This window comes from Arvicola amphibius, unplaced genomic scaffold (assembly GCF_903992535.2).
Source record: "Arvicola amphibius unplaced genomic scaffold, mArvAmp1.2, whole genome shotgun sequence".
Lineage (NCBI taxonomy): Eukaryota > Metazoa > Chordata > Mammalia > Rodentia > Cricetidae > Arvicola > Arvicola amphibius.
The window spans coordinates 1-14,588 of record NW_024582352.1 but is presented as its reverse complement, the minus strand read 5'-3'; the positions used below and the strand labels follow the sequence as shown (position 1 = coordinate 14,588).

The 14,588-nt window shown below is 51.3% G+C and overlaps 2 protein-coding genes across 2 annotated transcripts; one reads left to right on the top strand and one right to left on the bottom strand.

The window, feature by feature from the left end:
* Nucleotides 1-365: 365 nt before the first annotated feature.
* LOC119805914 (fibroblast growth factor receptor 3-like) lies at nucleotides 366-2,562 on the top strand. The gene is given in 9 exon segments (XM_042054415.1): nucleotides 366-381; nucleotides 628-758; nucleotides 1,200-1,321; nucleotides 1,398-1,508; nucleotides 1,591-1,660; nucleotides 1,662-1,779; nucleotides 1,896-2,018; nucleotides 2,099-2,169; nucleotides 2,406-2,562. Coding segments are annotated over 8 exon segments (819 nt in total). The 5' UTR covers nucleotides 366-381; nucleotides 628-696; the 3' UTR covers nucleotides 2,548-2,562.
* Nucleotides 2,563-3,193: 631 nt separating this feature from the next.
* LOC119805915 lies at nucleotides 3,194-4,827 on the bottom strand. Its single transcript, XM_038317689.1, has 3 exons — nucleotides 3,787-4,827; nucleotides 3,604-3,680; nucleotides 3,194-3,430 (listed from the first exon to the last, which is right to left on the bottom strand). Exons 1-3 carry the CDS (start codon nucleotides 4,270-4,272, stop codon nucleotides 3,385-3,387), a joined length of 609 nt encoding a protein of 202 aa, XP_038173617.1. The 5' UTR covers nucleotides 4,273-4,827; the 3' UTR covers nucleotides 3,194-3,384.
* Between the last annotated feature and the right edge of the window lie 9,761 nt (nucleotides 4,828-14,588).

Sequence of the window (14,588 nt, the reverse complement as noted above, 5' to 3'; positions counted from 1 at the left end):
GGGGAATACGGTTCCTCCCCCAGAGACCATTTGTCTTTCGTTTTATACGTTTTAAATGTTTTGAGTGTTGATGCTCAGTCTCACGCCGCCGCTGGCCGGCACTGGTGTCCACATTCTTCCAGGGTGACTCAGGGCAAACGGAAGAATCTAGCAGACCCCATTACAGATGGTTGTGAGCCACCGTGTGGTTGCCGGGACTTGAACTCGGGACCTTTGGAAGAGCAGGCAATGCTCTTAACCGCTGTCCACCATCAAAAGTCCTCAGTAATAAGAGGAAAACCATTTTTTTTTTTTTACAAAAATCTTGAACTGAACGTTCTGCTGTTCTTTAGGGCAGCAAGAACTTACTATATGTCATTTCGCTTCCCACCCGAGCAAGAGGTAACTGGAATTAGATACCGAGTTTTGATCTCTCTGTTCCTCCTAAAGTCCCAGCAGGGCCTGAGGCCGGCTTAGCACTCACTGCTCTGCCGCCAGACGAGCTGACCCTTCCCTGTTCCTATCCTCCCCACGGATCCCACGCGACTCCACACAACTTTGAGTCTTCAGTCCCCACGGGACCTCAACCCTTTCCCAATGCCCAGCATGCATTGTCTGGCTCCAACCTGTCCCCGATGATCCAAGCAGGTGACCTCCGTGAACTCTGGTCTACCCTGGGTCCGCATCGTCCACCCAATTTCAAGAGAATCTACCGTCATGGCCAGTGTTTCTGAGCGTCCGCCGCCAGCCGACCCCAAGTGGGAAATATCGAGAACTCGGTCAGGTCAGTGCTGGTGGGGCGTTGCGTAGACCTGGAGAGGGTTCTGTGGCTGGGGGCTAGATGGCTACCAGGCAGGGGCCTGTGGCAGGTGGGGTGAAATACTCCCGAGGTGGGGTCCAGGGTGAGACTCGGGTTACTCTGTCTTCATGAGCAGAAGCGCATTGCCGGGGGCTGGGGAGACGGCTCAGTGGTTAAGAGCCCTGCCTGCTCTTCCCGAGGTCCTGAGTTCAAGTCCCAGCAACCACATGGTGGCTCACAGCCATCTGTAATGGGGTCTGGCGCCCTCTTCTGGCCTGCAGGCATACACACAGACAGAATATTGTATACATAATAAATAAATATTTTTAAAAGCCCATTGCCAGCTATGGATGCAGTGGCACAGGGCCACGAGGGCTGGGGGTCCTGGCCACATCCTCACGGCCTCTGCTTCTTCGGACAGGCTGACACTCGGTCATTCTCTAGGAGAAGGCTGCTTTGGCCAGGTTTTTAAGGCAGAGGCTGTTGGCCTTCACCTGGACAACACTGCCGAGCCCGTCACCGTGGCTGTGAAAATGCTGAAAGGTGAGGAGGGAGAGAAGTAACCCAGGGCCAGTGGGGGCGGCGGGGCCACCCCGTGACTTTCCCACTGTCAACACAGATGATGCCAACGGCCAGGACTTGTCGGACCTGGTGTCTGAGATGGAGATGATGAAAGTTATTGGCCGGCACGAGAACATTATCAACCTGCTGGGGGCCTGCACACAGGGCGGTAAGGACAGCGGGTGGGGGGACGATTATGAGATCGGGACCCCCCGAGTCGCACAACATCTCTGAGGGGCCTGTGCTTCCAGGGCCATTGTATGTGCTGATGGAGTACGCAGCCAAGGGCAACCTCTGGGACTTCCTGCGGGCACAAAGGCCGCTCAGCGCGGGAATGCTATGGTGCCTCCAGGCTGCCAGAAGAACAGCTTACCAGCAAAGATCTCGTGTCCTGTGCCTGTCAGGTGGCCCGAGGTATGGAGCACCTGGCTTCTCGGAAGGTGAGCAGAGCTGGGGCCCAGGCCGGGTAGGGTCTGTCAGCGTGGAAGAGTGGGTGTCCAGCCTGCTTAGGCGAGGGAGGTGTCAGCGTAGCCAGGTTCCTTTCACGCCTCCTCAGTGCGTTCACAGAGACTTGGCTGCCAGAAACGTGTTGGTGACTGAGGACAACGTGATGAAGGTTGCAGATTTTGGCCTGGCCCGTGATGTGCACCGTCTGGGATACTACAAGAAGATCACGCACGTGAGCCCCGTTCCAGGGTGGTGGGGGTGCGGCGCTCCGCCGGGGGACCCCTGACGGCCAACAACTCTCCCTCTGCCTAGGGCCGGCTCCCTGTGAAGTGGATGGCACCAGAGTCCCTGTTGGACGGAGTCTACACCCACCAGAGTGATGTGTATGTGTCCTAACACAGGATGGGGATAGCGAGACCCCAGTCACGCCTGTCGCCGCCTTTAGGGCCCCGGCCCTCCCAGGCTGTGTTCTGTGTCCTCATCAGAGCCCACGGCACAGCCCTGCCGTGCCTGCCTCTCCTCCGCACACCCCGCCTTGCCCGTGGGTGCCCTGTCCTGCTGTAGAACTGTTGCCGTAACTGACCGGGAGTAACAGGCCTCTGCCCTCGCTCCCCGACAGGTGGTCCTTTGGAGTCCTGCTCTGGGAGATCTTTACCCTGGGGGGCTCCCCATACCCTAGCATCCCAGCGGAAGAGCTTTTCAAGTTGTTGAAAGCCGGCTACCGCATGCACAAGCCTGCCGACTGCCCACATGACTTGTGAGCAAAGCGTTCCTTACTCACTCCTCTGACTAGTCCCTGGGAGTGGCTGGTTTCCTACCGGGGCTCCTGGCGGGAGGCTGGTGGCCTTGGGTGAGGCAGGGATGGACAACGGGCCGAGAAACCACAGCCAGGTTTGCCACAGGTATGTGGTCATGCGGGACTGTTGGCGTGCGGTGCCTTCCCGGAGGCCCACCTTCAAGCTCCTGGTAGAGGGATTCGATGGCATCCTCACGCACGTCAGCCCACGTGAGAACCACCCGACCCTGCCCTCCCTGATCCCCGTGTGGGCCGCTCCTCCACGTTCCAGATGGGGTCGGCTTGCGAGGGCCAGCCTGGACATAGATGGCCGTGGGATCGAGGGATGCATCCTGACCCAGTCCTGCGACCTTCTCTGCCACCAGGTACGCCTGGACCTACCGATGCCTTTTGAGCAGAGCTTGCCAGGTGATGGGGATACCGGGAGCCCCAGTTCCTTAGAGACGACTGTTCACCCACGCCCTGCTGCGCCCAACCCGACCCAAGCATCGGAGGCCTCAGATGTGAGGGGCCCAGGATCCCATAGACCAAGCCCCGGTTAATGTTTACGGATATAAAAACGTATGGGGCCTTTACAAGTTGTATTTGCTACAGGGTTAGCACATCTTATGTGACGCTTCCTCGTTTTGTAGGATTGGCTATGACGTTTCAAACCTAGTGAGAAAAAGCAGTGAACGTACGCTTGTGATTTTTTTGTACTGTTCCTGAGCCCCTGACTTTGGTGGCTGTCTCTCGCCTATGAGCTGGCAGCGCCAGGACAGTGTCTCAGGGGAACTTTTCTTGGAGCCCAGCGTGTGGTTTCTCAGCCCACATCGGCAGATGTCGTTTTGTTAATGCAAACAACTTTTCTAAAAAAAAAAAAATAGGATCTCTGTGAGTTTGAGACCAGCCTGGTCTACAAGAGCTAGCACCAGGACAGGCTCTAAAGCTGCAGAGAAACCCTGTCTCGAAAAACCAAAAAAAAAAAAAAAAAATATAAAAAAAAAAATAAAATAAAGAGATAACCGGTTCTGAGTCCCACCTGCCGCTGACCTCCCGTCCTGGCGTCTGTGCAGCTGGATCCGCACTCTCGGTGGGGACTGGTGATGAGATTCGTCTCTGCGGGGGTGGAGATGATGATACCTGGGGAGACGTCTCCGCTGCTGTCTGGTCCCTAGTGCACAGTGCCGGGCTCAGGCCCCAAGAGGACGACGCATTGTCTGACCTTGTCCTTCCCGGTGTGAGGGCGGGCGGGCGGCTGGGCTGGGACATGCTCGTCTGTGCCCCAGACTCCCTGGCGGAACCTCGGGGTCACCAGGTTAGAGGTTCCAGAGCGAGGATCCCAGAGAGTCGGGGAGCCGGGCGGCGGCGGCGGCGCCCGCCTTGGATCCCGGCCCTCGGGAGGCAGAGGCGGGCGGATCTCCACAGTTCCCGTTGCGACATCTCCAGCCTGCACATGGAAGAGGAGGGAAACCGAGTCACTGGGACTAAAACCGTCAATTTCCAGAAAGCCGACAGTGGGAAAAGTGTCCTGGGTGCCTGTGCGTACTTCAAAAAAAAGTCCTGGGGGCTGGAGGTTCAGCGCGCTGCCTGCTCTTCCCCAAGGTCTAGTCACTTCCTGTTCCTGGAGAACTACAAACATGGCGGCCCAGAACGGGCACTTCCTGTGCGGGCCGTGACCACTTCCCGTACCCGGGGAAACTACAAACATGGCGGCCAAGACAGGGCACTTCCTGTCCGCGCCGCAGTCCCTTCCTGTTTCTCGGGAAACTACAAACTTCCCGTACCCAGGGAAACTACAAACATGGCGGCCAAGACAGGGCACTTCCTGTCCGTGCCGCAGTCCCTTCCTGTTTCTCGGGAAACTACCAACACGGTGGAAAAGACAGGGCACTTCCTGTGCGGGCCGTGATCACTTCCTGTCTGTGCCGCACAGGTCCTTGGGAAATGTAGTTCGGCGTCCGTCCGCGGGCGTCTGTTCCCCGGTGACTCGCGCTGTCCTCCACGGTTTTCTCATTTCCTGAGGTTCCGCCCAGGGCAGGAGGGGGCCGAGGTCGCGGCTGCAGCGGGAGTTCGAGACCACCCTGGGCGAGTTGGGAAAATACCTCGGAAAATGAAAGTTCAGCTGCCGAGTGTCTGCCAAGCCCTACGCCCGACCGGCCACAATAGAATATATAGACATCCTTAAAATAAATATACGCATCCTTTTCCCAGGCCTGCAGCGGAAACAGAGAGGAAATGCAGCCCTCGTCCGTGAACCCCCAGACGATGCAGAAATCGCCCTCACGGTTGCACAGTTGCAGAGACCTCGCCTCCACGTTGTTTCTGCATGAAGGGAAGAGACGATGTCAGGAGACGCCGAGCAGTTGTCACGGGAACCGCGCGCGCGCGCTCGGCCGCGGTACCGGGGAAGGGTAAAACTCAGATGCTAGATCGGAGCTGTTCAGCGCGATTGCTTCACTTTTTTTTAAAAAAAATATTTATTTACTTATTATGGATACAAAATCCTGTCTGTGTGTGTGCCCGCAGGCCAGAAGAGGGCGCCGGACCCCGTTATAGATGGCTGTGAGCCACCGTGGGGTTGCCGGGACTCGAACTCAGGACCTCGGGAAGAGCATGGGGTCGCCGGGACTCGAACTCAGGACCTCGGGAAGAGCAGGCCGTGCTCTTAGCCGCTGAGCCGTCTCTCCAGCCCCTAATGTTTCCCTTTTGAAGCTGCACGCAGTGCACGGCCAATCAAATCCTCGACCGGAGGTGGAGACGTTCAGACTCCATCCATGGAACTCGAATTTCCGTGGTCGCGTGCACACATGTAAGAAAAAGAGAAAACCTATTAAAAAATTAAAAAAAATACCACGGGTTTTACCAAATGTTCAACAATAGGGGAGGATCCGCCCGCGGACACAGAAGCGTCTGCTCGGGTTTGAATCCCTCACCTGCCGTTCTGAGCTCAGGGGAGGAAGCGGACACAGCCCCTAGCTTTCCCTCTGCGGGAGCCGCGGGTCCTTGTCCTCAGCTCTCACGGGAATCAGTGGCAGCACGGGAACAGGAATTACCGGAGGGACTCGGGCCTGACGCCCCGGCGTCCGCGGCAGACGTGGAAGACTGAGCTGCAGAGACCTCTTCTTTATACTCAGAAACTCAACTGGGGTAGCAAAACGGTAAACACTGTTTAAATGTTAATCATTAAAAATAAATGAGCGGGGGGGGGGTGTTGCTGGAGGGACGGCTCAGAGGTTAAGAGCACGGCCTGCTCTTCCCGAGGTCCTGAGTTCGAGTCCCGCAAGCAACCCCGTGCTCTTCCCGAGGTCCTGAGTTCGAGTCCCGGCAACCCCACGGTGGCTCACAGCCATCTGGAACAGGGTCTGGCGCCCTCTTCTGGCCTGCGGGCACACACACAGACAGGATATTGTATACATCATAAATATTTTTTAATGCATAATAATAAATAAATATTTTTTTTAAAAAAATCCTTTCTAAAGTCTGGCGGTGGTGGCACAGACTTAATTTACACGAGTGGTCCGTGTGTCTATATACAAGTAGACAAAACATTTACACATCAATAAATTTAATTTAAAAAAAAAAAGAGTTCTACACGAGCCCGAGGTCGGGAAACCCGCGAGGACTTCCGCTGTCAACTTCCGGCGGCCGCCGCACAGACTCATGGGAAGTGTAGTCCCGACATGTTCCCAGACCCGGCTGCCTGCGGGAGGAGGACACGCCCCTCCGATCCCGAGGAGGGACGCGGGGAGACGGGGAGACAGAAATGGCTGCCGCTCTGGCCCGGACAGAGGACTTCCGCTGTCAACTTCCGGCGGCCGCCGCACAGACTCATGGGAAGTGTAGTCCCGACAGGTTCCCAGACCCCGAAAGGAGTGCTGAGTGCGCCTCGACCTTCCCGGGGTGCTCATGAATATGCAGAGGGACGCCCCCACCTCTGCCGCTCTGGCTTTGGTTTCTGTGGCTTTGGAGCCTGTCCTGGAACTAGCTCATGTAGACCAGGCTGGTGTCGAACTCACAGAGATCCGCCCGCCTCTGCCTCCCGAGTGCTGGGATTAAAGGCGTGCGCCACCACCGCCCGCCCGGCTAAATCTAATTTTTAAAAACTAAACATTAAGCTGGCTGTGGTGGCGCATGCCTTTATCCCCTGCACTCAGGAGGGAGAGTGAGTTCAAGACCAGCCTGGTCTATAGAGTAAGTTCCATGACAGCTGGGACTACACAGAGAAACCCTCTCAAAATATCAAAATAAACAAATAAATAAACAAATACACATAAAAATTGTTTTTATTCGGGCCCAGGACTATGCTCATGGCAACAGAGAAGATAGAAGTCGAGTGTATAGACGTACCTGATGTGGGATGCCCCTCTGTATGTTGTGAATACAATGGCTTCATAAAGAAACTGTCTTAGGCCTGTGACAGGGTGGACTAGAGCTCGTCAGGGAAAACCAAACTGAATGTTGGAGACGGTGGCGGAGTCAGGGAGAAGCCGTGGAGCAGCCGCCAGAGACAGACACGTGGGAATCTCGCCTTGCCGGTAGGCCACGGACCTCGTGGTCAAATATAAAATACTGGAAATAGGTGAAGATGTGAAAGCTAGCCAATAAGAAGTTAGAGCTAGGGCTGGAGAGACGGCTCAGCGGTTAGGAGCGTTGCCTGCTCTTCCCAAGGTCCTGAGTTCAAGTCCCGGCAACCCCACGGTGGCTCACAGCCATCTGTAATGGGGCCTGGTGCCTTCTTCTGGCCTGCAGACACACACACAGACAGAATACTGTATACATAATAAATAAATAAATATTAATAAAAAAAGAAAAGCTACATAAAAGGCTAATAAAAGACTAAGAAAACAGAAAGTCTTTTAATACTGAAAAAAAAAAACCCAAATCTGTGTTTGTTCCTGTGTCCCAGTGGTGTGATTTCTATAGGACGGATCTCCGTTGATGTCACATAGGATTGAATACTGAGAACAACAAATCTGTGTTTGTTCCTGTGTCCCAGCGGTGTGGCTGATACGGGATTGCTCTCCGTTGATGTGAAATGGGAATTGCCCGCCTTGGATCCGTCAGAACGGACTGTTACTGAGGAGGTCATGCCGTTGAGACTGTGCTGGCATCTCATGGCTCTGAGGCACTGTCCTTTGGTCCTGGTTGCTCTTAGGATGGACGGACAGGTATAGACTGGGATTTCTGAATACAAGGTCAAGAAGTAAAAATTCTGACGACCCTGCTATGCACCTATCTCCCTAACCTACCACATGGTTGGAACCTGAATGTTTGCGTTGGTGTGAACCAGTGAGCTTTGGTCAGGCGATGGATTCCACCCCTGTGGAGATCAGCTACAATTTATTTTCTATCCGGTGCCTTTGCTAAGTTGCAAACAAGTGGAAGCCCACACGGCGCCAGACAACAGGGTCAGCTCCCTGCAGCCAGGCTCCAGGCGCCCTGAGTCACCTTCACTAACACGCTAAACCTGAAGACCCTCTTTCCTCAAAAGCCTATAAATGGATTTCCCTTTGTTCTCGGTGTGGTTGTTACTCCTACTCCAGATTCCCCGGCGGCAGGCAGCCCGTCACTAAAGGATGTTTCCCTTAAATCTGTGCATCTCTCTAGTGGACCTCAAAAGAATCCTTATTACTTAAGACAGTTTTTATTCCATCTACAGATATAGAGAATGTCATTTTGGCATATTACAATTCTTATTATACACATATTTAGGAAGTTATACATGATATAGCTCGGAAAATTTCTCTTAATTCTACAGTATGAATCATTTCATTTAAAAAGGACAAAAGTACTGCTTTAAACACCTTCAGCACTTGTCAGGAGACACTGCACGTTTATTAAGGTGGAGCATTTTATGGATGTGCCTACTATCACCTCACATCCATTCCCTACAAAAGAAGGTTCAAGGGCCAGAGAGATGAATCAGTGAGTTAAAAGGTGTTTGCCTTCGAGGCCAGCCTGGTCTACAAGAGCTAGTTCCAGGACAGGCTCTAAAGCTACAGAGAAACCCTGTCTCGAAAAACCAAAAAAAAAAAAAAAAAAAAAAAAAAAAAAAAAAAAAAGGTGTTTGCCACCAATACCAACAACATGAGCTTAAATCCCAGGATCCACCTGTTAGAAAGGGAAGAAACTTTGGCAAACTACCTGTCCTCTGGCCTGCACACACGCAAAGTGTGGCACACTCATCCATGCGCAAACACAAACAAATGAATAAATGATTTTTTAAAAAAAAACTCTTAGGGCCTGGAGAGACGGCTCCGTGGTTAAGAGCACTGGCAGCTCTTCCAGAGGCCCTGGGTTCAATTCCCGGCGCCCACGTGGCCGCTCACAAGTGTCTGTAACTCCAGTTCCAGGGGCCCCGATGCCCACGGCAAAACACCAATGCACATGAAATAAAAATAAATGATTTTTTAAAATTTATTTATTTATTTATTTTTATTTATTTATTATGTATACAATATTCTGTCTGTGTGTATGCCTGCAGGCCAGAAGAGGGCACCAGACCCCATTACAGACGGTTGTGAGCCACCATGTGGTTGCTGGGAATTGAACTCAGGACCTTTGGAAGAGCAGGCAGCACTCTTAACCTGATACCCGTTCTCCCCTCCCTCCTCCCTGATCCCAATGCTCCCCTACCTCCTCCCTGATACCCGTGCTCCCCTCCCTCCTCCCTGATACCCGTGCTCCCCTCCCTCCTCCCTCTTCCCTGATCCCCGTGCTCCCCTCCCTCCTCCCTGATCCTCGTGCTCCCCTCCCTCCTCCCTCATCCCTGATCCTCGTGATCCCCTCCCTCCTCCCACCTCCCTGATCCCCGTGCTCCCCTCCCTCCTTCTGATCCTCGTGCTCCCCTCCCTCCTCCCTGATCTCCGTGCTGCCCTCCCTCCTCCCTGATTCCCGTGTTCCCCTCCTTCCTCCCTAATCCCCATGCTCCCCTCCCTCCTCCCTGATCACCTTGTGCCCCTCACTCCTCCCTGATACCCGTGCTCCCTGATCCCCGTGTTCCCATCCCTCCTACCTAATCCCCGTGCTCCCCTCCCTCCTCCCTGATCCCTGTGCTTAGCTCCCTCCTCCCTGACACCCGTGCTCCCCTCCCTCTTCCCTGATCCCCGTGCTCCTCTCCCTCCTCCCTGATCCCCGTGCTCCCCTCCCGCCTCCTTGATCCCCGTGCTCCCCTCCCTCCTACCTGATCTTCGTGCTCCCCTCCCTCCTCCCTGATCCGCATGCTCCCCTCCCTCCTCCCTGATCTCAGTGCTCCCCTCCGTCCTCCCTGATCCCCATGCTCTCCTCCCTCCTCCCTGATCCCCGTGCTCCCCTCCCTCCTCCCTGATCACCGTGCTCCCCTCGATCCTCCCTCCTCCCTGATCCCCGTGCTCCCCTCCCTATTCCCGCCTCCCTGATCCCCGTACTCCCCTCCCTCCTCCCTGATCCCCGTGCTCCCTCCCTCCTCCCTCCTCCCTGATCCCCGTGCTCCTCTCCCTACTCCCTGATCTCCGAGCTATATGATAGCTACATGATAGCTACATGACAGCCAGATAGCTACATGATAGCTACATGATAGCTACATGACACCTAGATAGCTACATGATAGCTACATAATAGCTACATGACAGCTAGATAGCTACATGATACCTACATGATAGCTACATGATAGCTAGATAGCTACATGATAGCTACATGATAGCTAGATAGCTACATGATAGCTACATGATACCTATATGATAGCTAGATAGCTACATGATAGCTACATGATAGCTAGCTAGCAACATGAAAGCTAGATAGATAGCTACATGATAGCTAGCTAGCTACATGATAGCTAGATAGATAGCTACATGATAGCTAGCTAGCTACTTGAAAGCTAGATAGATAGCTACATGATAGCTAGCTAGCTACATGATAGCTAGATAGATAGCTACATGATAGCTAGATAGCTACATGATAGCTAGATAGATAGCGACATGATAGCTACATGATAGCTACATGATAGCAAGATAGCTACATGATAGCTACATGATAGCTAGATAGATAGCGACATGATAGCTAGATAGCTACATGATAGCTAGATAGATAGCGACATGATAGCTACATGATAGCTACATGATAGCAAGATAGCTACATGATAGCTACATGATAGCTAGCTAGCTACATGATACCTAGATAGATAGCTACATGATAGCTAGCTAGCAACATGATAGCTAGATAGATAGCTACATGATAGCTAGCTAGCTACATGATAGCTAGATAGATAGCTACATGATAGCTAGCTAGCTACATGATACCTAGATAGATAGCTACATGATAGCTAGCTAGCTACATGATAGCTAGATAGATAGCTACATGATAGCTACATGATAGCTACATGATAGCAAGATAGCTACATGATAGCTACATGATAGCTACATGATAGCTAGATAGCTACATGCTAGCTAGATAGCTACATGATAGCTAGATAGCTACATGATAGCTACATGATAGCTACATGATAGCTAGACATAGCTACATCAGAAGATGATAGCTAGACATAGCTACATCAGAAGATGATGATAGCTAGACATAGCTACATCAGAAGATGATGATAGCTAGACATAGCTACATCAGAAGATGATGATAGCTAGACATAGCTACATCAGAAGATGATGATAGCTAGACATAGCTACATCAGATGATGATGATAGCTAGACATAGCTACATCAGAAGATGATGATAGCTAGACATAGCTACATCAGAAGATGATGATAGCTAGACATAGCTACATCAGAAGATGATGATAGCTAGACATAGCTACATCAGAAGATGATGATAGCTAGACATAGCTACATCAGAAGATGATGATAGCTAGACATAGCTACATCAGAAGATGATGATAGCTAGACATAGCTACATCAGAAGATGATGATAGCTAGACATAGCTACATCAGAAGATGATGATAGCTAGACATAGCTACATCAGATGACGATACCTAGACATAGCTACATCAGATGATGACGATTGATAGCTAGATATAGCAGGACATCCTCCCTGATCCCCGTGCTCCCCTCCCTCCTCCCCTCTTCCCTGATCCCCGTGCTCCCCTCCCTCCTCCCTGATCCCTGTGCTCCCCTCCCTCTTCCCTGATCCCCGTGCTCCCCTCCTTCCTCCCTGAATCCCGTGCTCCCCTCCCTCTTCTCTGATACCCGTGTTCCCCTCCCTCTTCCCTGTGCTCCCCTCCCTCCTCCCTGATCCCCGTGTTCCCCTCCCTCCTCCCTGATCCCCGTGCTCCCCTCCCTCCTCCCTGATCCCCGTACTCCCGTCCCTCCTCCCTGATCCCCGTGCTCCCCTCCCTCCTCCCTGATCTCAGTGCTCCCCTCCGTCCTCCCTGATCCCCGTGCTCCCTTCCCGCCTCCCTGATCCCCGTGCTCCCCTCCCACATCCCTGATCTCAGTGCTCCCCTACGTCCTCCCTGATCCCCGTGCTCTCCTCCCTCTTCCCTGATCCCCGTGCTCCGCTCACTATTCCATCCTCCCTGATCCCCGTGCTCCCCTCCCTCGTCCCTCCTCCCTGATCCCCGTGCTCCTCTCCCTCCTCCCTGATCTCCGAGCTATATGATAGCTACATGATAGCTACATGATAGCTAGATAGCTACGTGTTATCTACATGATAGCTACATGACAGCTAGATAGCTACATGATAGGTACATAATAGCTACATGACAGCTAGATAGCTACATGATACCTACATGACAGCTACATGATAGCTAGATAGCTACATGATAGCTACATGATAGCTAGATAGCTACATGATAGATACATGATAGCTACAAGATAGCTAGATAGCTACATGATAGCTACATGATAGCTAGATAGCTACATGATAGCTACATGATAGTTACATGATAGCAAGATAGCTACATGATAGCTACATGATAGCTAGCTAGCTACATGATAGCTAGGTAGATAGCTACATGATAGCTAGCTAGCTACATACTAGCTAGATAGATAGCCACATGATAGCTAGCTAGCTACATGATAGCTAGATAGATAGCTACATGATAGCTAGCTAGCTACATGATAGCTAGATAGCTACATGATAGCTAGCTAGCTACATGATAGCCAGATAGATAGCTACATGATAGCTAGCTAGCTACATGATAGCAAGATAGATAGCTACATGATAGCTAGCTAGCTACATGATAGCTAGATAGATAGCTACATGATAGCTAGCTAGCTACATGATAGATATATAGCTACATGATAGATAGATAGCTACATGATAGCTAGATAGCTACATGATTGATAGCTACATGATAGCTACATGATAGCTAGATAGCTACATGATAGCTAGATAGCTACATGATAGCTAGATAGCTGCATGGTAGCTAGATAGCTACATTATAGCTACATGATAGCTACATGATAGCTAGATAGCTACATGATAGCTACATGATAGCTATATGATAGCTAGATAGCTACATGATAGCTACATGATAGCTAGCTAGCAACATGAAAGCTAGATAGATAGCTACATGATAGCTAGCTAGCTACATGATAGCTAGATAGATAGCTACATGATAGCTAGCTAGCTACTTGAAAGCTAGATAGATAGCTACATGATAGCTAGCTAGCTACATGATAGCTAGATAGATAGCTACATGATAGCTAGATAGCTACATGATAGCTAGATAGATAGCGACATGATAGCTACATGATAGCTACATGATAGCAAGATAGCTACATGATAGCTACATGATAGCTAGATAGATAGCTACCTGATAGCTAGATAGCTACATGATAGCTAGATAGATAGCTACATGATAGCTACATGATAGCTACATGATAGCAAGATAGCTACATGATAGCTACATGATAGCTAGCTAGCTACATGATACCTAGATAGATAGCTACATGATAGCTAGCTAGCAACATGATAGCTAGATAGATAGCTACATGATAGCTAGCTAGCTACATGATAGCTAGATAGATAGCTACATGATAGCTAGCTAGCTACATGATAGCTAGATAGATAGCTACATGATAGCTAGCTAGCTACATGATAGCTAGATAGATAGCTACATGAGAGCTAGCTAGCTGCATGATAGCTGGATAGATAGCTACATGATAGCTAGCTAGCTACATGAAAGCTAGATAGATAGCTACAGGATAGCTAAATGAAGCTACATGATAGCTAGATAGCTACATGATAGCTACATGATAGCTACATGATAGCTAGATAGCTGCATGATAGCTAGATAGCTACATGATAGCTAGATAGCTACATGATAGCTACATGATGATGATAGCTAGACATAGCTACATCAGAAGACGATAGCTAGACATAGCTACATCAGATGATGATAGCGAGACATAGCTACATCAGATGATGATAGCTAGGACATAGCTACATCAGAAGATGATAGCTAGACATAGCTACATCAGATGACGATAGCTAGACATAGCTACATCAGAAGATGATAGCTAGACATAGCTACATCAGATGATGATAGCTAGACATAGCTACATCAAGATGATGATAGCTAGACATAGCTACATCAAGATGATGATAGCTAGACATAGCTACATCAGATGATGATAGCTAGACATAGCTACATCAGATGATGATAGCTAGACATAGCTACATCAGATGATGATGATTGATAGCTAGATATAGCAAGATATCCTCCCTGATCCCCGTGCTCCCCTCCCTCCTCCCTCTTCCCTGATCCCCGTGCTCCCCTCCCTCCTCCCTGATCCCCGTGCTATCCCTCCCTCTTCCCTGATCCCCGTGCTCCCTCTCCCTCCTCCCTGAATCCCGTGCTCCCCTCCCTCTTCCCTGATACCCGTGCTCCCCTCCCTCTTCCCCGTGCTCCCCTCCCTCCTCCCTGATCCCCGTGTTCCCCTCCCTCCTCCCTGATCCCTGTGCTCCCCTCCCTCCTTCCTGATCCCCGATACCGTCCCTCCTCCCTGATCCCCGTGCTCCCCTCCCTCTTCCCTGATACCCGTGCTCCCCTCCCTCCTCCCTGATCCCCGTGCTCCCTCCCTCCTCCCTGATCC

Excerpts from the sequence above, each read along its gene's own strand:
- LOC119805915 (XM_038317689.1), bottom strand. The coding sequence starts at position 4,272 with ATGTTTGTAGTTTCCCCGGGTACGGGAAGTGGTCACGGCCCGCACAGG. Across the intron at positions 3,681-3,786 it reads CTCACACCGGGAAGGACAAG|AGACGAATCTCATCACCAGT; the intron begins GTCAGACAATGC and ends CCACCCCCGCAG. Across the intron at positions 3,431-3,603 it reads GGACGGGAGGTCAGCGGCAG|AAAAGTTGTTTGCATTAACA; the intron begins GTGGGACTCAGA and ends TTTTTTTTTTAG.